The 26509-nt window shown below is 44.6% G+C and overlaps 1 protein-coding gene across 1 annotated transcript in view; it reads right to left on the bottom strand.

Moving 5' to 3' along the window:
* The window catches only part of LOC100027821 (mitogen-activated protein kinase-binding protein 1), a 34878-nt gene that overhangs the window by 7204 nt on the left and 1165 nt on the right, over positions 1-26509 (bottom strand). The window contains exons 3-30 of the mRNA XM_056815982.1: positions 21885-21946; positions 20629-20691; positions 20237-20294; positions 19417-19587; positions 18877-19014; positions 18416-18598; positions 17419-17582; positions 16957-17146; positions 16507-16653; positions 16191-16369; positions 15892-15983; positions 15420-15545; positions 15097-15167; positions 14788-14909; positions 14383-14458; positions 14133-14244; positions 13948-14011; positions 13162-13296; positions 12696-12835; positions 12276-12331; positions 11210-11461; positions 10537-10706; positions 10086-10249; positions 9702-9902; positions 9053-9137; positions 8344-8642; positions 7502-8125; positions 6958-7049 (exon numbers count right to left, since the gene is read on the bottom strand). Coding sequence (XP_056671960.1) covers positions 6958-7049; positions 7502-8125; positions 8344-8642; positions 9053-9137; positions 9702-9902; positions 10086-10249; positions 10537-10706; positions 11210-11461; positions 12276-12331; positions 12696-12835; positions 13162-13296; positions 13948-14011; positions 14133-14244; positions 14383-14458; positions 14788-14909; positions 15097-15167; positions 15420-15545; positions 15892-15983; positions 16191-16369; positions 16507-16653; positions 16957-17146; positions 17419-17582; positions 18416-18598; positions 18877-19014; positions 19417-19587; positions 20237-20294; positions 20629-20691; positions 21885-21946 — 4236 coding nt within the window. The remainder of the gene's footprint in view (positions 1-6957; positions 7050-7501; positions 8126-8343; positions 8643-9052; positions 9138-9701; positions 9903-10085; positions 10250-10536; positions 10707-11209; positions 11462-12275; positions 12332-12695; positions 12836-13161; positions 13297-13947; positions 14012-14132; positions 14245-14382; positions 14459-14787; positions 14910-15096; positions 15168-15419; positions 15546-15891; positions 15984-16190; positions 16370-16506; positions 16654-16956; positions 17147-17418; positions 17583-18415; positions 18599-18876; positions 19015-19416; positions 19588-20236; positions 20295-20628; positions 20692-21884; positions 21947-26509) is intronic.

Raw genomic sequence — 26509 nt, 5'->3', positions numbered from 1 at the left:
AGTTCCTGTGTTTGTCTTGGGAGGTAGATTCCTAGGTATTTTATTTTGTCTAAGGTGATTTTGAATGGGATTTCTCTTTCTAGTTCTTGCTGCTGAGCTGTGTTGGAGATATATAGAAAAGCTGATGATTTATGTGGGTTTATTTTGTATCCTGCAACTTTGCTAAAGTTGTTGATTATTTCAATTAGCTTTTTGGTTGAATCTCTAGGATTCTTTAAGTAGACCATCATGTCATCCGCAAAGAGTGATAACTTGGTCTCCTCCTTGCCTATTTTGATGCCTTCAATTCCTTTATCTTCTCTAATTGCTACTGCTAGTGTTTCTAGTACAATGTCAAATAGTAGAGGTGATAATGGGCATCCTTGTTTCACTCCTGATCTTATTGGGAATGCATCTAGTTTATCCCCATTGCAGATGATATTAGCTGTTGGTTTTAGATATATACTGTTTATTATTTTTAGGAATGACCCTTCTATTCCTATGCTTTCTAGTGTTTTTAATAGGAATGGGTGTTGTATTTTATCAAAGGCTTTTTCTGCATCTATTGAGATAATCATGTGGTTCTTGCTAGTTTGCTTGTTGATGTGGTCAATTATGTGGATGGTTTTCCTAATGTTGAACCAGCCCTGCATCCCTGGTATGAATCCTACTTGATCATGGTGAATGATCCTTCTGATCACTTGCTGGAGTCTTTTTGCTAGTATCCTATTTAAGATTTTTGCATCTATATTCATTAGGGAGATTGGCCTATAGTTTTCTTTCTCTGTTTTTGACCTGCCTGGTTTTGGAATCAGTACCATGTTTGTGTCGTAAAAGGAGTTTGGTAGAACTCCCTCTTTGCTTATTATGTCAAATAGTTTGTATAGTATTGGGGTTAACTGTTCTCTGAATGTTTGATAGAATTCACAGGTGAATCCATCAGACCCTGGGGATTTTTTCTTAGGAAGTTCTTTGATGGCTTGTTGGATTTCAATTTCTGATATGGGATTATTTAAGAATTCTAATGATTGCCTTAATTTCATCTTCTTTGGAGGTGCTGTCCCCCTTTTCATCTTTAATGCTGTGAATTTGCTTTTCTTCCTTCTTTTTTTAAATTAGATTGACCAGTACTTTGTCTATTTTGTTTGTTTTTTCAAAGTACCAGCTTCTTGTCTTATTTATTAAATCAATAGTTCTATCACTTTCGATTTTATTAATTTCTCCCTTAATTTTTAGGATTTCTAATTTCGTTTTCTGCTGGGGGTTTTTAATTTGATTGCTTTCGAGTTTTTTCATTTGCATTTCCAATTGATTGATTTCTGCTCTCCCTTGTTTGTTAATATAAGCATTCAGGGATATGAATTTACCTCTGATTACTGCTTTGGCTACATCCCAAAAGGTTTGAAAGGATGTCTCGCCATTGTCATTTTCCTCGATGTAATTATTAATTGTTTCTATGATTTCTTCTTTAACTAAACGGTTTTGGAGTATCATATTGTTTAATTTCCAATTGGTTTTAGATTTGGTTTTCCATGTACCATTACTAATCATTATTTTTATTGCCTTGTGATCTGAGAAGGCTGCATTCATTATTTCTGCTTTTTTGCATTTGTGTGCTATGTTTCTGTGACCTAATGTATGGTCAGTTTTTGTGAATGTGCCATGTGGTGCTGAGAAGAAGGTGTATTCCTTTTTATCCCTATTTATTTTTCTCCATATGTTTATTAATTCTAATTTTTCTAAGATTTCATTCACTTCTTTTACCTCTTTCTTATTTATTTTTTGATTTGATTTATCTAAATTTGATAATGGTTGATTTAAGTCTCCCACTAGTATGGTTTTATTGTCTATTTCTTCCTTCAATTCTCCTAGTTTCTCCATTAGAAATTTGGGTGCTATATTATTTGGTGCATACATGTTGATTAATGATATTTCCTCATTGTCTAGAGTCCCTTTTAACAAAATATAATTACCTTCCCTATCCCTTTTGATCAGGTCTATTTTTACATTGGCTTTATCAGATATCATGATTACCACTCCTGCCTTCTTTCTATCAGTTGAGGCCCAGAAGGTCTTACTCCATCCTTTAATTCTGACCTTGTGGGTGTCAACCCGCCTCATGTGTGTTTCTTGAAGACAACATATGGTAGGGTTTTGGATTCTAATCCATTCTGCTATTCGTCTACGTTTTATGGGTGAGTTCATCCCATTCACGTTCAAAGTTATGATTGTCATTTGTGGACTCCCTGGCATTTTGATTGCCTTCCCTAATTCTAACCTTTTCTTCTTTGGCTCTACCTTTTAGTCCAGTGATTTACTTTGAATCAGTCCCCCTTTTCCCCTCCCTTGATGTTTCCCTTTTTAGTCCCTCCCTTTTTCTTCCCTCCCCCTCCCCCCTCTCTTTCCCTCCCTTTTTGTTCTCCCTCTCCCCCTCCCCCCCCCTTGGTTTTCCCTTCTCCTTACCCTTGTTGGGTAAGATAGAATTCAAGATCCCAATGGATCTGGATGTTTTTCCCTCTCAGAGTTGATTTCCCTGAGATTGAGGTTTAAGTAACCCCCCCCCCTCTTCCTCTCCTTCTTATAGGAGTTTTCTTCCCCTCCCCTTCCCATGTGAATCTTTGTGTGAGAACGATTATTCTATTTGGTCTTTCTTTACCCCCTATTTATACATTACATTTTCCCCACATATTAGTATACATAGATTGATATAAATGTAGTCCTTATAGAAGAGAGTTTGAGTAAAAGAAGAAGATAACATTTTTCCCCTTTCCTTAATATTTACCTTTTCAGGTATTCCTTGCTCTTTGATTTTCGGTATCAAACTTTCCACAGAGCTCTGGTCTTTTCTTTGCAAAAAGTTGGAAGTCTTCTATTTTGTTGAATGCCCATACTTTCCCTTGGAAGTATATAGTCAGTTTTGCTGGGTAGCTGATTCTTGGTTGGAGACCCAGCTCTCTTGCCTTTCTGAAGATCATGTTCCATGCCTTACGATCATTCAGAGTAGAACTTGCAAGGTCTTGTGTGACCCTGATTGGCATTCCTTTATATCTAAATTGTCTTTTTCTGGCTTCCTGTAGGATTTTTTCTTTTGTTTGATAGCTTTGGAATTTGGCAATTACATTCCTGGGAGTTGTCTTTTGGGGGTTTAGTGTAGAAGGTGTTCTGTGAGCTCTGTCAGTGGCTGTATTGCCCCCTTGTTCTAGAATCTCTGGGCAATTTTCTTTGATTATATCTTGTATCACCATGTCCAGTTTGGTGTTTATTTCTGGCTTTTCTGGGAGTCCAATTATTCTTAAATTATCCCTTCTCCCTCTATTTTCCAGATCTATCACCTTGTCGGTGAGATATTTTATGTTCTCTTCTAATTTCTTGGTATTTTGGCTTTGCTTCATTAATTCTTGCTCTTTTACACGATCGTTGTCTTCCAGCTGCCTGATTCTGGCCTTTAAAGCCTGGTTTTCCTTTTCAGTTTCATCATACCGGTTTTGTAGATGCGTGAATTTCTTTTGCATTATTTCCAACTTTTCCTCCCAGAAGGCTTCCATCTTTTTGGTCATTTCTGATTCAAATTCTTCATAGGTTTGTGGAGAGTTTCCATTTCCTTTGGAAGGTTTTGGAGCATTTTCTTGTATATTATCTTCTATCTGCTCTGTATTTTGTATTTTGGCTCCATAGAATGTGTCCAAAGTTGCCCCTTTCTTCTTATTTTTCTTGGTATTTTGGGGCTTCTGTGCTTCTGTGGAGTTTGCCATCTCTGAATGTGGAGGATTAGCTTTTCTTATCTCTGTCTGGTGTTCAGAGGCTTTAGTCCTGGGCAGATTGTTGGTTCTATGAGCTTTCCCTGGGTTAAACTGAATATGCCTCACTGGAACTGGAATGGAAGGGTCGGAACACGTTGCTTTCCGGAAGTTGCCTTCAGAATCGCTGGCCGTGAGGCTGTTTCGTCGGCCTGCGGGGGGATGGGCTGCAGCTTCCCCAAGCTCCGAGGGCAGGGACTTTCACTGCGACTTGGATAGCAGGATCCAGCCCGTGAGGCTGTCTTGCTCCAGGCAGTGACTTTCACTGGGACTCGGATAGAAGGCCCTGAGGGTTGTTGTTCCGAGGACCCTGCTCTCTGAGCCGGGCCGGGCTGCGGCTTCCCGGAGCCTTGGACTCTGCGCTCCTACCCCTTAGGTCCAAGTGATCTCGGGTTCTGGCTTTTGAGGGGAGCCGTACCTTTTGATCCGGGTCCAGATCCAGGAGGAGGGTTCCCAGGGTCTGTGCTGTTGATCGTTTTGAATTTCGGCGCCTTAGGAGCTTATAGTTTGAGATCGGTCGGGAAGGGTTTTCCGGAGATCTGAACCTTAGCTTTCTCTAAGCCGCCATCTTAACCGGAAGTTTTTTTCCTTATTTTTATTATTTCTTTTCTTTATTTTGATTAGACTATTTGATTTTTTCTCATTTTTGTACTGAAGGTACACATAATTAATATTAATATTTTTTCCTACAGTAACAGAAGTTAATATATATTCTTGCTATAATATCAATATATACCTAAAAAGCTTTAAAATATGGGAACCTGCCATTTATTGATAAAATATTATAGGACTGTGATTAATGTTTATGTATGATTCCAGAAAAGGGGATAAAAAACAAGGAGCACAGACTTAACCTCAATAGTGCCGAAAAGAAAACACATGAAATACTAATGTGAGACTCGAGGTTGCGACGCTTGACATATGTTAAGTCGTAGGACTTCCTTGTATCTACACTCTTTACAAAGTACTCATAAAAGTACAAAATTTGACTATCATGCTGGCTCCCTATATCCCTGAGAATGAAAAAAAATCAGACGAGGGAATGACGCTTCCCTATCAAAATAGAATTCTAATTATTTTCTTCTTGTATTATGGCAAATTCCTGTAGTCTTGGCTGCAAAAGGCTTATTGACATATTACTACATTCTGTCCTACAGACTTGTGGGATAGAAATTACTTTATATTGGACCTATACAAGGGCCTATTTTGAATTTTTCCTTATGTTTTTGATTATTTTTCTCTTCTTTTGATAATTGACTCATACATCCCCAATAACTCAACATTGCATTCTGAGTTGAACTGAATGTTTTTTAACACCTACTTCAGGGGGGGATTGTATTTTAATTTAAAATCTAAGAATTTTTGAATTTTTTGTTTAAGATTGTACTTTTATAAAAAATTCAAGATTTGATTTTGTTCGAGAAAAGATCTTCAAGAAAGAAGGTTGAAACTTTTATATCCAGAGAATGAACTGTTGCAGAAAGATACCAGAAAACCTACACTTCATCAAGAAGATCAAGAATGAACTTTGCATATGATTGATTGAACTGAACTTTGATTGAACATTTATTGTAAATGTACACATTTGCCCCTCATTTGGCTTTCTGTCAATGCGCCCAGCAAAATATTGCTTTTGCTTTCTTTTCTTTTCTATTTCCTCTCTCACTATTCTAATTTCTCTTAGAAAATTGAATATTGTGTATATCTATAGTTAGAAGTGCATTTAGAACTACAAAATGATTATGTTAAATGATCAATGGGGAGACTAGTCTCCCAATGATCATCAGGGGGGATTGTAAACCTTAAAATTTCCCAAACCCTACTTTATAAGATTGGATTAAGACGATTCCCCATTTGGGCAGTGAACTCTACTTAAAGCAGGAATGTGAGAATTCTACTTTACCTACTTGGGTCTGCCCTAGGGGAAGATAAAGTTGTAAACTCTTTTCTGAACAATAAAAAGTACTTAAACCCATACTTTTCTTAAGCTAAGTACCTTTAAAGGTCAAGCAACTTGTGAATTTACAAGGAACAAAGAACTGGAAAACTTACTCAGAGCTTACCTGGTATGAATTACTCAACAATCCACACCTTCTTAGGTGTGGACGAAGAATGGGCGGTCCTATAGAAACATCTACAGTGATTGGTAGATGTAAGGAACTTAGGGTAGGGGAGGTGACAGAGAAGATTTTGCCCTTAAAAATAAGAGCTCAGGGAAGAGCTGGTAAATCATTCTGAAACATTCAGATTGGAGAGACTCATTGTGAGGAGAGTCATTCTGAAACATTCAGATGGAGGAGGGAGCTGGTGAAAGCAGCTGAGATGCTGCTGGCCTGGTGTCATTAGAAATCCTTACTTAGACAGATCTTATGGTGAGTTATAAAAAACTGACTGATTTCTCTTTTAAGACTCAGGTCTAGGCCATATTGGCTTTGAGGCCCTTCATACTTATTCCTTTCTTACTCTCTCTCTTTCTTTGATTACTCATTGTATTATTAATTAAAATCTCTATAAAACCCAATTGACTTGGGTGTTTGAATAATTGGGAATATTTCCCTGGCGATTAACCACCTTATATTTGATTTTAAAACCAAGACACTGTAGTGAAACATATTTCTGCAGTCAAACTTACTCACCCTCTCTTATATCTATCACAATTTATATATCTATCACAATTTATATCTTCCACTATTTTAACCACTACAGTTTAAGACCTCAACCATTTTAAATCTCACAAGTGTCTTAAGTTAGATTAGAACCCAGGACCTCCCATCTCGAGCTCTGACTCTTAATCCACTGAGCTACCTAACCCCCCCAAGGCATAATGACCAAGTTGCAAGAGCTGTGGGAAACAGGTACATTAATATACTGATAGTGGAGCTGTGAAATGGTCCAGTCATTGTGAAAAGCAATGTGTAACTCTGGCCAAAAAGCTATTAAACTATGTACTATTCTTTCTGACGCCATGATTTTAATAATATTATAACCTTAAGAGATCAAAAAGAGGAAAACAGCGCCCTTACTTATTTTATCTAATCTTTGTAGACTCTCTTTTTGTGGTGGCAAGGAATGGGAACCCGAAAGGGTGCTGCCCATCCATGGGGAATAGCTAAATAAAATGACAGCTGAATGTAATGGATTACTGCTGTGCCCTAGGAAATGATGAAGAGGTGTCACTCACCAGCCGATATAGCTGAATGGCTTGATGTACACTGCTCCGAAGCTCTGCCACAACATGCTGGCACCGCTCCATGCTCACCACCATCACTGGTTCTGGGAGGGAGACAGATGCTACTGAATGACTCCCTATAGGCTTTCATTATAAGCCTCCCACCCAAAGGATCCCCACAGTGAGACTCCGTAGCTGCTCCCAGCCCTTCTGCCAATCTCGGCAGGGCCACACAGACCCTTCCTTTTGGGACTCTCCTCCCCTTCTTCAACAAAACCCCCGGATCTGCCCTGACCCAGGTAAGAGAGACTAGAAAGGGGCCAGTCCCAGAGTTCAGGTAGCACTGAGGTGGACAAGGCAGGCACAGGGAGAACATGGTGCTGCTCAGCAGGAGTGTCTCACCATCAAGGGAGTGACTTATGGAAGGAGACAGGAGCAGACAGGACGAGACACACCAGAGGCTGGATGCGCCGAAATGGAATGGAGCCCGAGAGTGGCCAACAGAAACAAGAGGGGGGGAGGGGACAGGAGATGAGAAGTGAGGAACTCTGCACACCTGAGTCCTGGCTCAGGGAAGCCCCAGGCCTGGGAGGTTCCATGGGGTTGGGGATCTCCTCTGGGGATGGGGGCTGCAAGTCCTCAGGACTTCGGGGGAGGCAGTTGGCCGGTAATTCTTGGGAACAGGAGCTTTTGGGACCAGGCTGGGCCTGGCTCTCTGTCCGGGGTGTGAGAGTGCTGCCCTCCCCCAGGCAGGCCTGCCCCACTGCTGTGACAGACTTCTTCCCCAGGCTCTCTGGGGAGCCAAGCTGTTGCGTTTCCCAGAGGGCCTGGCTCTTTGCCCCAGCAGAGAAAGAAGCTACGTTAGGCCTGTCAGGCAGGGGCTTGGGAATGTCCAGCACAAGATGAGCCCGACGCGGCAGGGCCAGCTTGTTGACGGATGTGATCCTGACGGGGTTGGGGACCTGAGTTTCAGCCAATTCCCCCTGGCCTAGGTTCTCCCCCACAGAGGAGCTACGAGACATTTTGGCCATGGAGCTGGTGGTGGAGTTCAGGTAGGAGCGGGGCCGAGCTGGGCAAACATCCCCCTGGGTTTGAGGGCCCAGGCCTTCTTGGACGACGTCATTCTCTGGTGGTGGTCCTGGGCCAAGCAGAGGTGGCTCGTCTGAAGAAACACACGTAACTAAGTCAAAGTGGAGGAAAAACTTTCACTTTCACCAAAGGCCATCGCTTTGTGCCTGGGCCCAAAAAATATCTAAGGGCTTGAAAGAACTCAAAACAAGTGCAATGACACCCCTGGCCCACCCCACCCCCCAGTGACTTTCCTACCCCTGGAAAGCCCCCAAACTCAAATGCTCAGGAGGGAGCCACATAAAGCAGGCAAGGCAAGGCAGCCCTCACCTTGTGGCCCTAGGTTTTGCACTGACTGGGCTTTCTGAAGGTTGCTGCCAGAGCCAGAGAGGGCAGTTTTAGTTCTCTTGTGTGTCCAGCTGCCATCCAGGTTTAGGCGACGCCGTCGGAGCATAGAGGTCATATTCTGGGGGTGAGAGACACTACACACTGGCTCTGGCTCTGGCTCTGGCTCTGGTGGGCTGCCAGGGAAGCAGATGGCTCCACTGTGAGGCTTCTCACTTGGGGCCTGAAACACCCTGATGGGTCTCTGTTGTGCTACTGGTCTCCAGAAAGAAAGGGGCGGCTCCCTAGAAGAATGAGAATGTGAAGAGGATGAATGACCCTCCCCCACATGGGCCAAACTTAGCCATGCATGCTCCCCCCTACCATGGCCAGAGGCCGTTCAAGCTCCATGTGGGCCCCTCTTTGGCAACCAGCAGTCCAAAGGGCTTGCAAGGTCTCTCTTTCATCTGTGACAAGCCTGGGGTAATGGTTTAATTCTCCCAAAGCTTTACTTTAAGTCAAAGACAAAGTAGAGGAGGCCCTAGTGTGGGGCCAGACCAGCCTTGGTGGAAGGACTGGCTCATGTCCAATCACTTCAAAAGCAGAGCTATAGGCAGAGGCCTTTACTTCTCTGGTTCTAGGCCCAGCGGGGGAATGACAGGATCCAGGACTCCATGCTCAGAGTCTGGGCTGGTGTGAGATGAGAATGACGTACCTGATTCTAGGCGTCTGCACCCGGGACAGGAATCGGGAAGATATACTTTGAGGTTCTGTCCTTTCCAGGGGCTGGCCTGGGCCATCTGTCATGGACACAATAAGTTCATCAGTCAGCAAGTATTTATTCAGTTCCTACTCTGGGTCAAAACCCTGAGTGCAGGAGCACAGCAACGTGGCTCAGTGGATACAGGGCCAGGCCTGGAGACAAGAGGTCTTGGCTTCAGATGTGGCTTTGGACAATTTCCTGCCTATGTGACCCTGAGCAAGTCACTTAACCCCAATTGTCTTGCCCTAACCACTCTTCTGCCTTAGAACTGAAAACTCAGTATTGATTCTGAGGCAGAAGGCAGGGTTTTTTTTTTTGGAAACCAAAACAAAACCGAAAATCCTTGAATTGAACTATGAATTAAGTACAAATCTGAGTACTATTTCCCAGCCTTCAGGACCCAAATTCAACCTTTTATGACATCGAACCCCCAGGACAGACTCTTATCCATCCCTGGATCCCTGTACTCCAGGAACAAAAATCCTAGGACACACTCTGCCCTTATGCCTTTCTTTCTCCCTCTGCAGTTTTCCCTCTCACAGGTAGCCTGGGAAATGGATTGAGGGGAATTGTGACCAGGGCCCTGGTCCTCTGGCCACACCTGGAGCAGCCCCATTGGCTAGTGTCTCAAAGTGCCGTCTGAGGAACTGTTCCTGGTCAGGAGTATGGGGGCTGCCTCCCTGTAGCCCACCAGAGCCACTTCCTCCATCCTCCTCTTCTTCCTCTTCCTCTTCACCCTCAGCTGGTTCTTCAAGGTCTGAGGAGATTCCATCCACACTCAATGGCTCTGTACTCTCAGAGTCTAGGGAAGGCAAGAGAGACATACTATGTATGCCCTATCTTGCTTCAATTCCACGTCAGTCCTCCCCATTTGGTCCTGGCCCCAAGGTAAGGTATAAGCTTTTCTCCCATATCTGCGTGCTTCCTCTGCCCACCAAGGAAGCCCTAGGGACCGCAGGTTTTAGGATGAATACAGTCTTCTTACCTTCATTCGGATGGTCTGGACTGGAAAGACGGCTGCTGCTATAATCCACAGAGCAGGCACTATCAGGACTGTGTTTCTCTGTGCTTCTGTTAACTGGGTAAACGCTACCCAGTGGACCATGGGGAAGGGCCTGTACCTGGAATTCCCCGTCCAGAGGACAAGACCTAGTAAAGAGGGAGAATGAGGAAAACAAGGAAAAGTAATTAACTGCCTTAGTAGTTTGCTCATTTTCTTCCTCAACTCTGGGAAGGTAGTAGAATGTCACTTGGACCTATTCTTTTAGGGAAGTGTATACAGGGTAGGGGAGAACCAGATAGAGATCCAACATCCCATATCCCAGTTAGAAAGTACACACTTGTGAAAACTATTTGGGAAAGGTTCTAGAGGAACCAGAGGAGTAGGGACTGCATAGCCCTTTGGAAGAGTGGAGGGAGGAGGGCAAGGTCCTTGCCTGGAGTCCAGGAGAGGGCAACTGTCTGGCTCTGGGTAGACAATGCCACCTTCATTGTTCATTGGCTCCAGCTCTTGAGCAGAGACCCCCTCCTCTTCCTGAGAAATCAGCTGGATAACTTGGGAACAGGCACAGGACTTAGAAACCAGAGACTTGGGAACACTGCCATTCTGGAAACAGATGAAAAAGGCTATTCTAGTTGAGTTTCTTCGTGTGATAAGAGTTTCTTGGAGAGAAATGGAAGTAAGGTCCAGAAGAAACTATGACTCCCCAATCCTGAACAGAAACTGAGTAACACCACGTAGTCTTGCATACGGACAAGAGCTCAGGAGCTCTGAAAGGGAATCTGAAAACAAAGTCGTGGCTATAGTAGCAAACAGAGCTGTAACTGTATGTTTTCAAGCTCCTGAAAAAAAAACAAAACACTGTACTTTTTTTTACATCCTATGGAGGCTGTATCACTAGCCATGACATTATTTAATATACCTTCACTCAAGGGACTTCTAGGGGGACAGGTGACAAAATTTGTTTCATTCTAGCTACACCACACCAGCCCCCGATATGCTCCAGGTTGAACACATAACTCAAAAACATTTGAAAGAACCCTAGACTTCAGTTCTAAGGTGAAGGAGACTCAGATCTTGGTGGAAGTTATCTGGGAAAAGGACCTTACTTGGCTGGAATGGGCATCCACAGTGGATCGTTGGCTATTTTTCTCAAGGACAGGCTGGTCCTGAGCTACTGACTCCTGGGCCAAAGAATCCTGGCTGGGTGGTCGAGGTACTGAGGACAATGTCTCCAACTGCCGAAGATCCAACATGGAGCAGACGCTTAGCTCTACACCTGGCTGGGCCCATCGTCCTCGCCTTCGGGGACCTTGACTGCTGGCAGGCACTGGGTCCAGGAATTCTACTCCCTCTTGAGTCTAAGAAAATAGAGAGTGAGAATGGGGGCCAGCTTCCACCCAGATTACTTGGGGGACCTCAAAAACTAGGGATGATACAGAGAAAGCAACACTGGTCCCTAAGTAGCTCAGTGGCCCAGTGGATAGAGTATTGGGCCCGGAGTCAGAAAAATTTGAATTCAAATCTGGCCTCAGACACTTACCACCTAAGTGGCCCTGGGGCAGTCACTTAATCTCTATTTGCCTCGATTTCCTCAGCCCTAGAATTGAATTAACGATAGCACCTACCTTACAGGGTTAACAGGATATTTGAAAAGTACTTGGCCTAGAGCCTGGCCCATAATGGGTGCTCTATAAACGCTTATTCCCTCCACCTCCCCTGAAACAACACAAACTCCTCAAGAGCAGAATCAGAATGCTTACTTGTAATATATTTCTATAATTCTGAATTTAGCCCTTGTCCTATCTATGTTCACACTGCCTCCCCCCTCCTTTCCTGGCATGTTTGCAGCCCTGTTCCAAGTGGCATGACTTCAGGTTCTAATTCTGCATTGGGCCATGGAAATTCTGGATATGGACTTTCTCCTGAATCTTTCCCAAGGCTCTTGGAGCTTCTGGCTCTGACCACTTACATCTTGTGCCCCATACCAGTTAACTAACTGGATCTCCTTCCCAATAATGATGAAAGCAAGCTTTGGTCATGTACCCCGCCCCCACTGGGCTTCAGGCTTGATGTGCCCATGGGAAGGAAAATTTGGGGAGGCTTCCCACTTGGAACGAATTCTTACCCTCAATAGGTGACTGTGGTAAATCAACATCAGGTAGAGGCACTTACCCGACTCATTTCCCAGTGGGACAGACTTCTGGGCAAGGATGGACCTCGGGCTGAAGCTATCATAGGGAAATAGTGGGAAAGAGCTCTGGGTCATGCTTAGCAATGGAAAAGCTCCCCAACTCCTCCTCTGCCTTTAGCACTTCCCAACATTTTGTGATCCCTGTAACCTTTCTTCTTCTGGTAAACCTCATAGTCTCTAGTCAATTTTAAAGGATTAGGAGTTGGAGAACTTACTATATACTTATATAAGCAATCAACGGATTTCAATAGAATAATACACAGTGACGAAATCATCCTCAAAGCAACTTCATGACAAGCTTCTTCTACCCCCTGAGTTGTGTATATCCCAGGTTGGAAACCGTAGCATTCCTTCCCCTGGGCCCTTTACAGGTTTTTCATTTACACCAAGAAGACACATACCTGGCGGCTCTTTCTTGGCGCCCTTGGCAAGAATGGGCAGGGCTGGCAGTTCTTCCTCCTCGGTGCCCTCATCTTCCCCATCTTTTTCACTCTCGGAGGAAAGGGCTGGTACTGCAGAAAGCGCTGTAGGGGCATCTCGACTAAAATCAACAGGCATCAATCCCAGGGGAGAGGACAGAGACAAGGGAAGGCGGTTAGTGGAAAAGTGATCAGTAGAAATCAGATCAGACGGTTGGAGTCTTGGGAGTAGTTATGGTGGGAAAGTGACACGAAGGAAACATAAATATTTTAAATGTATTGGTGGGAAAGGGAGAGGCAGGAGGCTAACAAAGGAGAAGGAACACACTTCTTAATCTTATTATGTATCCACATAATTGCCCAAGTTCTGAGAGAAAGACAAGAAAGATATAGGTAAGGTAACAGGGAGGCAATGATGCAACTCCCCAACTTTTCCCTGAATCCTTACCTGTTAAGCCCAGAGGCCCTTCGAGAGGGTGACAGTCCCTGCGGCTTGCCCCCTCGCTGGAGTTGCCGAAGCTCAGCCAAACGTTGCCGCATACTGATAGTCATCTCAGAGCTCAAGCGCCACAGAAAGATACAACTAAAGAATTATAAGGAGAATCAGGGGGTGAAGTAAAGATGGGCCAGAACCTAGAGGAAGGGCAAAATAATGATACAGAGCCTCCCTGAGCTGGTGACCAACATGGAAGCAGTTCAAAATAGGGCCAATGACATCAAGTCAATCTCCTCCAGAAAGCCTTGCTTAATTGACCAATCAATCAAAAAGTAAGCATTTATGGAGCACCTGCTATGATATCCAGGCTCTGTGACCAGCCCTGAGGAATCCAAAGGAAACTGAAAGAGTCCTTCTCAAGGAAATTCTATTGGACCACATCAGAGGAAAACTACGGTACATGCCCAAGTTTAGAGATGACAAATGAAATAAGTACAAGATGATGTGTCGGGGATGGGGAAGGCAGTCCCACTTTAGGGCCTCTTGTAGAAAGTAAGTGAACTTTGAAGGAAACTAGAGGTTCTAAGAAATGCAGATGAAGGAGTGTTTTCTAGGCAAGGATAAGAGGCAGTACAAAATACTGGAAATGGAAGATCAAAAGCTTTGGGCAAGAGAAACAAAAAGAAGGCCTCTCTGTGCTAGAAGGCTATTCATGTAAGGTAAGAAAATCTTGGTCCACAACCTTTCCTAAGGTGGGAGTGGTGGTTCTTCCTCCCAAGGGAGGCTTTTTCTGCTCACCTATCTCCTGATACAGAGATGAGATGTTTGCAATCATTGCTGAATTTCATGCCAGTGACGATTTCTGGGAAAGACACAGAATACAGTTTATGAGCCCACTCTCATCCCCACTGAGAACTTGTTGCCGCTAAAGGGAGCTGAAAACAGATTCATCCAGCCCTGTTTCAATTTCAGGAAGAACTCACCTGAATGGCCATACATGGTAGCCACACACTCTCCTGAGGTGAAATCAAAAATGGAGAGGCTCTTGTCTGAACAGCTGGTGGCAATGTAAATGCCTGAGGGATCTGTCTGAACCTAAAGGAAGAAGTATTTTGTAGGGGAAGGTGAGAGGTAGTAGACCCCCGAGGCAAAAAAAGCACCCAATACTCTCAATTGACAAGGAATCCCTCCCTGCCCTCCAGGGCCCTGCCAGGCCTGAAAGGCTCCTTTTACCTTGATGAGAGTCCCATCCTCACCCTGGGACCCTTTGTAGAGTTTCTTTTGCTTTCCACTGCTTATATTAAATATCCTAAGGAGAGAAAGAAGAGGATTTGCTCTCTCTGGACCTCACTGTGTATGTTTATATAATACACACACATGAGTATATATCATGGGAAGTAGTGATTAGTGCATGACAGGGTATCATAGATAAGTCTCCCTCTTTTCTTCCCCTGCCTCAACCCCCCTCTCTTAGACAGACAACAACCCTTGACAAGAGTACTGGTTCACAAGGAAAAATCCCAGGCATCAAAATCAAGGAAGTATCAGAAGCAACACTGTTCTATCACTTGGTCAAAACAGGGCTTCCTCAAGCTGACATGGAAATAAGTGATGACCATCTTGGGAAAGGATATCTACCTAATATTTCTGTCTTGGCAGCCAATGGCAGTATACTTCCAGCTGGGTTCCACATCCATATCATACAGAGTTGTCTTTCGCACCACATGGTGTGTCCGTGTAAATTGCACCCCATCTCCAGACTGTAGGAGACATGGCATGTGGACAGAGTTAAGGTCCACACAGACTTCCCCCTTATGAACCCCCCACCATTCATTTCCATCTCCCCAGAGCTCCCTCCTTAAGCAAACAGAGGATTCTCTGTGACAGCTATCAGGGCCCACTCTCAGATTTGCCCCACTGAGGCCCAGAGCCCCCACGGTCCATTACCTTCTGTGCAGTACGGAAGTAGATGCTCTTGTCTGCTCCACAGCTTATCATGCGGACCTGTCCATCACTTGCTATGGAGGAGAAGGGTTCGCTGCCCCAGCTGCCTTAGCTGCATGAATTCCCTCCCTTTGCCTTGTGCCCCATTTCTAGTTGTGACCATCTAATCAGACAGCTTCAGTGTCGTCCAGTCTGCACTGCATTCCCCTCCCACATGTGGCCCCGAACAATGCACAGACACCCGTTGTAGCCCGAGGGAGCAAGAGGGCTATCTCCCGGGACATGCCTTAACTCCCCTTGTCTCCCCCTCTTTCCTTGAACCTTACCAGCAAACTTGACTGAAGTGATGGAAGAGGAATGTTCATCCAATGTTTGCTGCAAACTATATTCTCGCTCAGCATCCAGCACGTGGATCAGACGGTCTCGGCTTGCTGAAGCAAGCAGTTTTAGACCTGTATGAAAGGAAAGATTTCTTTATGTCTAACGTGTGACCAGAGCCCAAAGGAAGACTTCATCAACTGGTAACAATACTTAGGGAATGTAAGATATCCCATAGTCAAGACGCAGTTGGATTGCGAGATGTGCACAAAAAGGGGTGGGGGAAAGGGGAGAGGATGGCAGAAGGAAGGGTGCCCCCTGAAGGACAAAATTCCACAGTACTTCAGGGACAGTCACATGGGCTAGGGAGGGCTTGGGAACTGACTCTCCTTATTCTCAAGGGGGAAAAATACTGCTCAGCTCCAGATCCAAATTAGTAGTAGACGTACACCCCAAGCACCCAGGGCCACCCTCATCCACCTGTATCTGGCTTAGAATACTCCAGGCATAGAATCTCTGAATCATGGGCCTCAACCCGCAGCATCTCACTCAGGGACTGCAGCTCGTGTACCCTACAAGGATAAGGGTGGAAATGTTTTACTGACAGAGAATGTACACAGAAAGCCCCCCGGCTCACACCCAAATCTGTGACCCCCCTCCCCCCACCAATTCCTTCAGGCCAGCGCCTTGCTAATCTGGCATTCACCATGGAACCGCCTCTCCCAGGCTGTATTTCGGCAGTGAGGACAGTGCTTGAATCTCATGACAAAACAACTGACCTCAGTGTGCCCACCCGGTCACCCGATGCCAAGTGCTGTCCATTGGGGCTGATGCAAACAGAACGGATTCCCACACGAGTATCTACCAATGACCCGTCAGTTTTATCTCCATTTCCTGGCAGCTCAGTGTCCAACAAGGCCTGAGTGTTCCCATCCACATAGATTATCTTGATCAGATCCTAGTTGGGGGGGAAAAGGAAATGAATTAGCCATGATGCCCACACAGCAAATAGAAGAGAGTCGGCCAAAGGAAAGGGAGGATGTCCTAGATCATGGAGCTGAGGAGATGCAAACCCCTGAGAATCTCGACTCTTACATTACTCAGGATGTTTCGGTGTAGTGCACAGCCGTGCACGCCGGCACTCTCAGTGTTCCACAGGCGAATGGTATTGTCTGAGGAGCAGGTGATGAAAGAGCTGGGTGGCAGGCAGGCTTGGTTACTGTCCTTTACCTCAGGATATACCTAGGAGTGGAAGGAGAACAGTGACAGGTCCTGGGGGAACAGTGCCACCTCTACCCGAGGAAGGATACACAAGGAACACAGAGCAAGGGGCCTGAGATAACCAGACACTGCAAGGGTCAAATTCATCACTTGAGGGCTTTCCCCTAAGGCCCCAAAGGCAGTCGAGTCCTTAACATGAGACTTTTCTTGAAATACTAAGGAAGGAGCATGAAGAAAGTGATATCATCTGACCATCCCAAAGGACATGTATAGCCACCACCTGGCTTTATCTTAAGGAAAAAGAACCTCCTTCACACCACGTACCTCCACACTCCAAACACACGAAGAATGGTAGAGCGCTGAATACACCTTGCCTACTTTCTTGGGGTCCCTTACATCCCATACATAAAGGCTATGATCGTTGTATACACAGGACAGCCACTGGTTCGTGGGATCAAAGGTCAGGGCGATGGTGTCTGGGTACTTGGCATCAGCTGGACTGGCAAAAAGGCGGCTATGAAGGAAGAAGACAGAGAGAGGGCTACCTGGTAAGAAGGAAGCTGCAGCAATGAAGGAGAAAAGGAATGAAGAAATGGGCAGCCCAAGAGGAAAAAAAAAAGCAGGATGGGGGAACTCTGGCTCATTCCCAGGGGCATCCAGCTCACAAAGCCAAAGAAGCTGATAATTTCCTCACTCACTATCAACTACAGAAGATTAGAGAAAAAAAAGGAGGGAGGAAGGGAAGAGGCAAAAGAAGAGTCAAAAGGGCATATATAAGTAATTCACCTAGCCTCAGTGATGGTGGCGATGTCAGTCCTCAGGGCAGGGGGTTTAGGCAGCGTAGTCAGGAAGTAAGGACGCCTCGAGGGTTTGAGGACACGCACGGCTTCATCAGCACAGCCATAGGAGATGTGGTCTTGGCTCACTGAGATGCACTGGGACACTGTGGTCTATGGACAGAGGGTACCCAGTTATAAAAAGTGGGCTGAACACACATGGAGAAAGATAAAAATGAATGATATTCCCCCTGGCATTCCACCACTCAGAGATCAGGAGGAGTCTAATAGCTATTCACTCCTAAAGAATTGTCACCAATGATCCCTCTTCTCTTTGCTTCCATCAACCAGCCACCTGCCTACAGGAGAAAATAGCAAACCTGGGGCAGAGAAGGAAGTGTGGTTACTGCTGCCCATGAGCCTCTCTGGCTGCCTTCTAAAGCAGCTGTCAGAGTAGCAATGACTAGACAGGACAAGGAAGCTGGGAGGCTCTCACTTAAAGGCTATCTATCCAGAAAAATCCCAGACCACTCTGCTCAGCCTGGCCTAAGGAGCAGCTCGAGGTAAAGTAGCAGAAGAGTGAGCAGGGAAGCAGACAAATAAGATGAAACATGAAGAGCTAAGGCAGAGGCTCAAAAGAGCTACAGAAAAGGTGAGACAGAAAGAGAATGAGGAGGAAAGTCTAAGCACCACTTACTGTGAAGCTGTCTGTATCCTGAGGAGAAGAAGGGAAAAGCAGAAGGAGAGAGCAGAAAGGAAGCAGTTATACAGTTAGCCAGGGGCTCTGACTCAAACCAGGTCCCATATGTCCCTAGCTCTTTGTTTCCTCGTGGAGGAATCTCACCCCACTCAAAGGGGAGTCTCTCTGGTTTTCTTGCCGGTTGGAAGGGGGTCATCATCTCCAGACCATAGGGTTTGATGAGCTTCTCTAGGCCACCTTAGATTTCCCCAAAAGCCAACTAGCAGTCCCACCTCTGGAACCCTTCAGTGGTCAGACACACAGTTACACGAAGTTCCACCCATTTGTCCAATAGCCTCCGGTCACTAAATTCACACAGCAGTCCAGAAGAGGTGATGCAGAAAGTGCTATCTGCTTTCCTTCCTCGGCCACAGGCCACATCAGTAAAAAGATTGTTCCGAAGCTCCCCCAACAGCCCTGAGCGGCCCAGCAGGGGCACTGTGGCGTTTACCTATGGGCACACACTGCTAATGCTCAACCATCATAGTCAGATGGGAAAGGACAGATGAACGGGCCATTTTATTTTGTGGTAGTAGGTCTCAGACAGGAAGGGAAGTCATAAGCCAGGCCTAAGCTAGGGCCAAAGCTAGCTAGGGGCTTTTCTTGGAGATCTGGGCAAGTATGACTGAAAACTGGATGTCTGGAAGGACACAGAGGGTAAGGGGGCTCATGGAGGCTGTAGTTAGTGGTACTTTTTAACCTGGGCACCACTTTCAACATCACTCTCACCTTGGAAGTTTTACTATCGTCCAGGTACCAGAATTTGATGTGCTGATTTCCAGCGGTAACGAAATAGCTGCAATCCTCAGAAAAGGATACAGCCATTACTGGGCTCGACACTTTGATGGAAGCTACCACGACGTTTTTATGAGGAGATAATCAAAGAAATAATTAGAAAACTGTTCCTTAAGACCTAGAGTAGGTCCTGGGGAGGGATAAGATTCTGAGCCTGGAGGAAGACTGGGCAGGATGAAGATGCCTGATCGTAAAGAAAAACACTTCCTTCTGGGGGAATAAAGGATTGGGAAAAATTCTCCCCACAGGGATCTCTTGATGGTACCCAGATAGCTCCTTCAGCCTCCAAAGCTGGCGATATTATTCCTCCTTTCTGTGATCTACATCACTTCTAAGAAGGTGGCTAAGAAACAAGATGAAGGCAGCAGCAAACCATACATAACCAACATAACCATCTCCCACACTTCCTCAACCTGCCCTTTCAGGCTGGTCCTCAGCAGTGGCCACAGTCTTAAGCCCCTCTTTCACACTCACCTTCCAGAGCCAGACAATGACAATCATGTCATGCTGATAGCCAACAGAAACGATGTACTTGGCGCTGGGGGAAAATGCCACAAAGGTGATGCCATACTTATGCTCTTGTAGTTCTGCTGCTTGATGATGTTCAACTACGTCCCACACTCGAACAGCAGGCATATGGCCACTCTAAGGGAAGCATCAAGCAAGCAGGAGATGAGGAACACCAATACCTGTCCACAGGAGCCTTCCTCTATCACATTCCACCTTGCGTTAATTATTTGACTACCTGCTTTATCTCCCCTAGACTAGAAGTCTCACAAGTATCCCTAGACTCGTGAAGCTTAATCACCTAGGTTCCTAATCCTATACTCCCAGATTTTGGCCAATAACAATAGTAACAGAGTAATAAAAGATAACATTAAGATAGCCCTAGAGTAAATGCTTCGATAAATGTTGGCTGAATGAATCATTTGAGGTGATGATGACAATGTAGGGAGCAGTTCCTGGCTCCCTGACACCCACAGGCCTCCTTCTCAGGAGCCCCAAATGGAGAAAGGGCAGATGAAAGGGGATGCCCCCATTATTCCCCAGTCCCTGGCTCCCCACTGCTTCCTTACAAATACAGCCCCAGCCCAACAGAAGGGAAGAAGTCTTCTGTCTGTACCCAGCAGAGGGCCCTAAAGGGCCAGAAACAATACCCCAAGGTAGTCACACAAGGGAATTGGGCAGCAAGTCAGGAGGGAGAAACTTCCAAGGGGCCTAGGATAAGTTCTGAGAGAGGATCAAAGCTACCTTGTCCTGACTTGGTGGTATTGGTTCCCTCCTGGTTACTCACCTCTCCTGTGACCACGTACTTGCCATCTGGGGAAAATGTAAGAGTTGTGATAGTTTTCCTGCAACAACATAAAGAAATAAATCTGAGGACTAGGGCATATATAATAAAATACTTGTACAGGTTCATCTGGTATCCAAACAACCTATCTTTGTATCAAACAAAGGTTTAACAGCTACCATGACAGAAAGGTCTGTCTGTACCAAAAGGGATCCTAATATACATCCCCCCAAACAGATAAGTTCACAAATGCTATTATGAGGTCAAGACCCAAAGGACATATGTGCCTATCCAAATAAGGAAAGATGAGACCAGCCCTGATCCCAGAGTTCACGTGGAGATAGAAAAGCCACAGAAAGACTTCCTGAATTTCCTGCAGCTCAGCCCTAACTTACCTGGAACTGTTGAGGATATGGTGCTGTTTGTGCTTCCGGGGATTAAATAAAACAGCTACACATCTGAAAGAGACAGTACAGGAATAATCAATCAGTCAGATCTTCATAACTGACTTCATCCAGAGACATCTCCAATTCTAGTTTCTCCCTTTCAAATACAGCAAAATATGCAAAAAAGCCAGGTATGAAATCCAGTCTTTAAGAACCAGAATATAACTACTAGGATTGTGACCTCACTGACAGGCCTGTGTCACAGGCTGACACCTTCCTTTTCACAAAATTATACAATTTCATGGTTGGAACAACTTGGAATCAGAAGCCAGGGGAGCCTGGGAAGAGCTTCTTTCACCTCCCATCTCATTGCCTCCACCGCCAGTCTGTCCCCCAAACCCAACTAGTGGCAATGAGAAACTGAGATGAAAGGAAGTTTTACAGGGGGGAAGAGCCAGGAGATTAGGAGCCTACTAACAGGTAGAAGGAAATGTTGAAATAAATGTTTATTGAGGGGGCAGCTAGATGGCACAGTGGGTAGAGTGCCAGGTCTGGGGTTCAGAAGATCTGGATTCAAATCTGGCTTCAGACACTTCCTGCTGGCATGCTCCCAAGCAAGTCACTTAACTCCCATTGCCTAACCCTTGCCCTTCTGTCTTAGAGTTTTCACTAGGACAGAAAGTAAGCAATTTGTTTTTGTTTTTCTTTTAAATATTTATTGAATGAACAAACATTGAATGTTAATCCCTTTTTTCTGTCAGGGACTACCAGTATGGAATAATGTACATGCTGTCAGACTTGACTGATCTATGGAATTTGTGTTGCTGGTTTCTCTTTCTCTGTCTCTTCTCTCACACCTCTCTCCCCTTCTCTGTCTCCCCTTCTCATTCTTCTTCTTTTTCCTGCTCTTCTTCCTCTTTCCCCTTCCCTTTCCCTCCTCTCTCCTTCTCTGTCTCCCCTTCTCCTCCTCCTTCTTCTTCCTCTTCTTCTTTCTCTCTCCCCTTCCCTTTCCCTCCTTCTCTCTCTCCTTCTCTGTCTCTAACTTTCTAGTTTTTCCCCTTCATTTATCTTCCTCTCTGCACTCCTTCTGTCTTTCTCTGTCTCCATTTCTCTTAAATCTTCTTTATAAGAGACTTCCTGGGTGAGGAAAGGAGGAAGGATAAATTTACAAATGAAGATGATGTTGAGAAAATATAACAGCAAACCATTGTTTTTTAAAAGAGATGGGCATGTTGAGTAGGGAGAGAGGCAACTGTCTGTGGCACCTTGAGGTGGCTGTGAATGGGGAAGCAGAAGGTCTGGTTCCAGGAAAGGTTACTGCAGTTCCTTACTGTACATGTCCGAAACTCCTGGCTTGATGCTGTGGGCAGCCATAGGCTCACATAGCTGTCAGACTGGGTTACTATAGAGGAAGAAGGAACAGTATTGAGAAAATCAAAGAATCAGGGGTCTGTGGGACCCAGAAGGATCCTTAGAGGTCATCTAGTCCAACCTGCTCTTTTTACAGACTAGGAAACTGAGGTCCAGAGAAGTTAAGGGACTTGGCCAAAGTCACAGAGGTATTAAATGGCAGGGGCAGGATTCAAATAATTCCTTAATGGTGTAGTGAGGCCTCTGGTACCAGTAGGTTCCCATTGCTTCTCTACACGAATCCAGGTCATCTCCCTCTGTGATATGGAAATCACTTTAAAAGACTGATATATATTAATTTAAGGTCACCAAGGAATTCAGCTATGTAATTCCTAAATGAAAACTCAAGTCAGCTGTCAACCTTTTATGCTGTTTTAATTACAAACATGAGGAAGAAAAGTATTAGAGGGAGAGGGAAAGAGAGAGAGAGAGAGAGAGAAAGAGAGAGAGAGAGAGAGAGAGAGAGAGAGAGAGAGAGAGAGAGAGAGAGAGAGAGAGAGAGAGAGAGAGAGGGAAAGGGGAGAGAAGGAAATAGGGCTTAAACACCCACTCTGCTTAAGCTGAGCCAAAGGCCCAAGGCCCTGGATAGACGAGGCAAAGAAAAGAGATCAGTCCCTATCACTCACGTGACCAAAATGGAGAAACAGTCTGTGGGCTCCTCCACTCCAAACACCAGGCTCCAACAACCACCACCTTCTTCCCTCCACACAGAAAGTCCCCAGAACTCCTGAGCTCTCCTCTACCTCACTTCCTATCTCTCACCTGTGCCAATGGTGACTCTAGCTTAACCCAGGACCACCCAGATGTCTGTCCCCTTTGCACATGTCTGTTGAAGGCCATATTCTCAAATAATTAAATCTTCAGCTTTGCTGCAGCCCTTCCTAAATCCTGTTACCCTGAGTAGGGTGGAGATTGTAGTTTCCAAGACCCGAGTCTGTCATTCCAAGTATCTCTATTATTATTGATCAGGAAATAGCCAAATCCCATCCTCTAAAGAATGGTTTGAACAGGGTTGAGTAGTTTTGAAATTCACAATTCCCCCTGAGGCCCAAGGAAGACTAATCTCTCCGATGGGCCTTGTAAACATACCAGCTATGAAATTACAATAGTTAGAGATAAAGGAAAAATAGGAGACATAGAGAGAGAGATAGCAAAACCAATGTGTTGCTGGGAAAATTGACAAAAGCCAATTACGGGCAGTCCCCTTTGGCAGAAGAGTGTCCATTCAAAATAAATTCAATCAACCTTCAGTTCACCACATCCCAAGGTTCATTCTTGATGTAATGAAGGTTTTCTGGCATCTTTCTGCAACAGTTCATTCTCTGGATTTAGGAGTTAGCAAGCTTCCTCCTTGAAGATCTTTCTCAAACAAAAAAAACCTTTTCAAAATCTTGGGTTTTTTATTAATATACAATCCCCCCTGAAGTGGGTGTTAAAAAAATCCAGTTCAGCTCAGGATGCATTGTTGAATTATGGGGTTGTATGAGTGAGTTATTAAAAGAATTCAAAAACAATAAAAACAAAACAAACAAAAAATCAAAACAAAACAAAAATATATAAAGGGAAAACATATGGAAGAAAGTTAAACTTTTGCAAGAAAGGGAAGAAAAAAATATTCAAAATCAGACTCAAAATAATAAAATCTATGCATAAAATGTTGAGTAAACAAGAATAACTTCATAATGGGCCCTTGTAAAGGTCCAAATTAAAGTAATATCTATCTCACAATTCTGTAGTGTAAGGCTCGGCGCCAAGGACGGCCAGCCCTGTGTGACCTTACATGGGGTAACGAAATGAAGAGTAACGAATGGACGCTATATGAAAATGAATAGCGACAAAGTTTATTGGAGTCAGACAAAGCATATATAGCTTAAGACCCACAGGAAGATATGTTGTTATCACCCAGCAACAGCAGGAACCAATAATTGGGCAGATTCATAGGAATTCATGACGTTACCTGCTAGGCACAAGGAAGAACCGAGAAGATTCCAAACAAAGACAGAGAAGCAAGTTTCCCACAGTCTCTCACAATTTCTCACAAACCTTATCAATCCTCCCTTTGCTGCTACTCCAACCTTGAACTGCATGCAGCTGGGCAGGTCGTACACAGTTCAACCCACAACCTTGACTATGCAGCCCAAGCAGGAAGAAGAGGAGGGCTTTAACCCTTATGGTTCTGCCTCAAGTACATGTAGGACAGAATGCAGTAATATTTCACTTACTCATTTGCAGCCAAGACTACAGGAAGTTGTCATATTATAAGAAGGAAAGGAACTAGAATTCTATTTTGATAGGGAAGAGTCATTCCCTGGTCTGACTTTTTTCATTCTCAAGGATATAGGGAGCCAGCATGATAGTCAAATTTTTGTACTTATATAGAGTGTAGATACAAGGAAATCCTACGACTTAATGTACATCAAGCATCGCACCCTCGAGTCCACATTAGTATTTCCTGTGTGCTCTTTTGGCACTATTCAGGTAAAGTCTATGCTCCTAGTTTTTATCCCGTTTCCTGGAATCAGACATAAACATTAATCATAGTCCCACAACATTTTATCAATAAATGGCAGGTTCCCACAGTCTAAAGCTGGTTGGGTATGTATATTTAAACTTATATTACTGCAGAGAGAGAGGAAAAAAAATTTAGTTGTATGTACCTTTTGTACAAGAAATGAGGAAAGGGGAAAAATTCAAATATTTAAAAGAATCGCAATAATAAAAAAATAAGGGAAAGAGAAGAAAAAATTCAGGAATTCAATGTGTTTTTGAAAAAACAACATCCACTTGTCAATGGATTATTATCTTCAATGCATGTGATAGGATACAGTGAATCAGTCTCAGCAGAAAATGCTCTCTTTACATGTGAGCAATGAATCCAAGAGTCCTTTTCTCCAACCTTTATAGATGTTGGAGTCGTTAACAATATTTGGAATGGTCCTTCCCACGAAGGCTGAGTTGCTCCAGTACGCTGGAAATTTTTAATATACACCTTGTCTCCTGGGTTCAGGTCGTGAAGTGAAAAGTCTAGTCGTCCGGCTTGTACTGCAGCTCCAGATTCATGAAGTTCACGCAGTTTATGCTGTAATTCCTGTATATAGGAAGCAATAGTAGTATCTCCCCCTAATACTGATGTATATGCCAGGGAGAAAGGCTTAGCCTGTATAGGAGGATGTCCAAAAAGCATCTCAAATGGTGAAATATGTAAGTCTCCTCTAGGCCTGCTTCTAAGATAAAATTGGGCCAGAGGGAGAATTTCAGGCCATTTTAAATGGGTCTCAGTGCATAATTTGCCAATCATACTTTTAAGTTCTTTATTCATCCTTTCAACTTGGCCTGAGCTCTGGGGATGATATGGAACATAGAATTTGGGAGTTATCCCCAAGCAAGAATATATTTGGTTTAAGACAGAATCGATAAAATGACTTCCTCTATCAGAATCAATACGTGCTGCCGGGCCAAAACGAGGAATATTTTCCTTTAAAAGCACCTTAGCAACAAAAGCCACTGTAGCTCGGGTCGCAGGAAATGCTTCTAGCTTAACCCAGGACCATCCAGAGATCTGTCCCCTTTGCACATGTCTGTTGAAGGCCATATTCTCAAATAATTAAATCTTCAGCTTTGCTGCAGCTCTTCCTAAATCCTGTTACCCTGAGTAGGGTGGAGATTGTAGTTTCCAAGACCCGAGTCTGTCATTCCTAGTATCTCTATTATTATTGATCAGGAAATAGCCAAATCCCATCCTCTAAAGAATGGTTTGAACTGGGTTGAGTAGTTTTGAAATTCACACCTCCCAGGTTGGGAATGCACCAGGCCTTACAGAGACCTACAAAGAATTGTAACTGGAGCCAAGAAGATAAGGAAAATTGACTGAAGCCAAAGTTCCAAACTCCACTGGTCTTCCCTGGAAGCATCCCTTGTCTGTGTCAGCTTCAACTCTTTTCTCTTCTCTGCCCACCACCTCTTGGCTCTAGTCCAAGTCCTGGCCCCTATCTGGATCCAGGGCCATCAGGCTGACACGGGAGGAAGGGGCTAGACAATAGGACAAGGAAGGGAATTCCAGACTCATGTATGTCTTTGGATGGGACACCATGTGCCTTTAGGGTCCGAACAGACAGCAGACTGCTCCCAGGCATAGGCTATAAAGAAGAAAGGTAAGGAAGGAACAGCTGGGTGGCTCAGTGGATTGAGAGCCAGATCTAGAGATGGGAGGTCCAAGGTTCAAATCTGGCCTCAGACATTTCTTGGGCAAGTCACTTGACCCCCATTGCCTAGCCCTTACTGCTCTTCTGCTTTGGAATCAATACCCACTACTGATTCTAAGATGGAAGGTAGTAGTAGTAGTAGTCTCTCGGTCACCGAGAATGACAATTGTCTTTGTGCATTATCATCTATTGATGTACCCTCATGTGGCTTTGAAGTCCAAAGAATGAGGCGCAAAGTTTGTGGCACATGGGGCATGGGACGCCAGTTGTTATGGGAG

Source organism: Monodelphis domestica, chromosome 1, assembly GCF_027887165.1.
Source record: "Monodelphis domestica isolate mMonDom1 chromosome 1, mMonDom1.pri, whole genome shotgun sequence".
Lineage (NCBI taxonomy): Eukaryota > Metazoa > Chordata > Mammalia > Didelphimorphia > Didelphidae > Monodelphis > Monodelphis domestica.
This window is presented reverse-complemented; position numbering and strand designations above follow the sequence as displayed.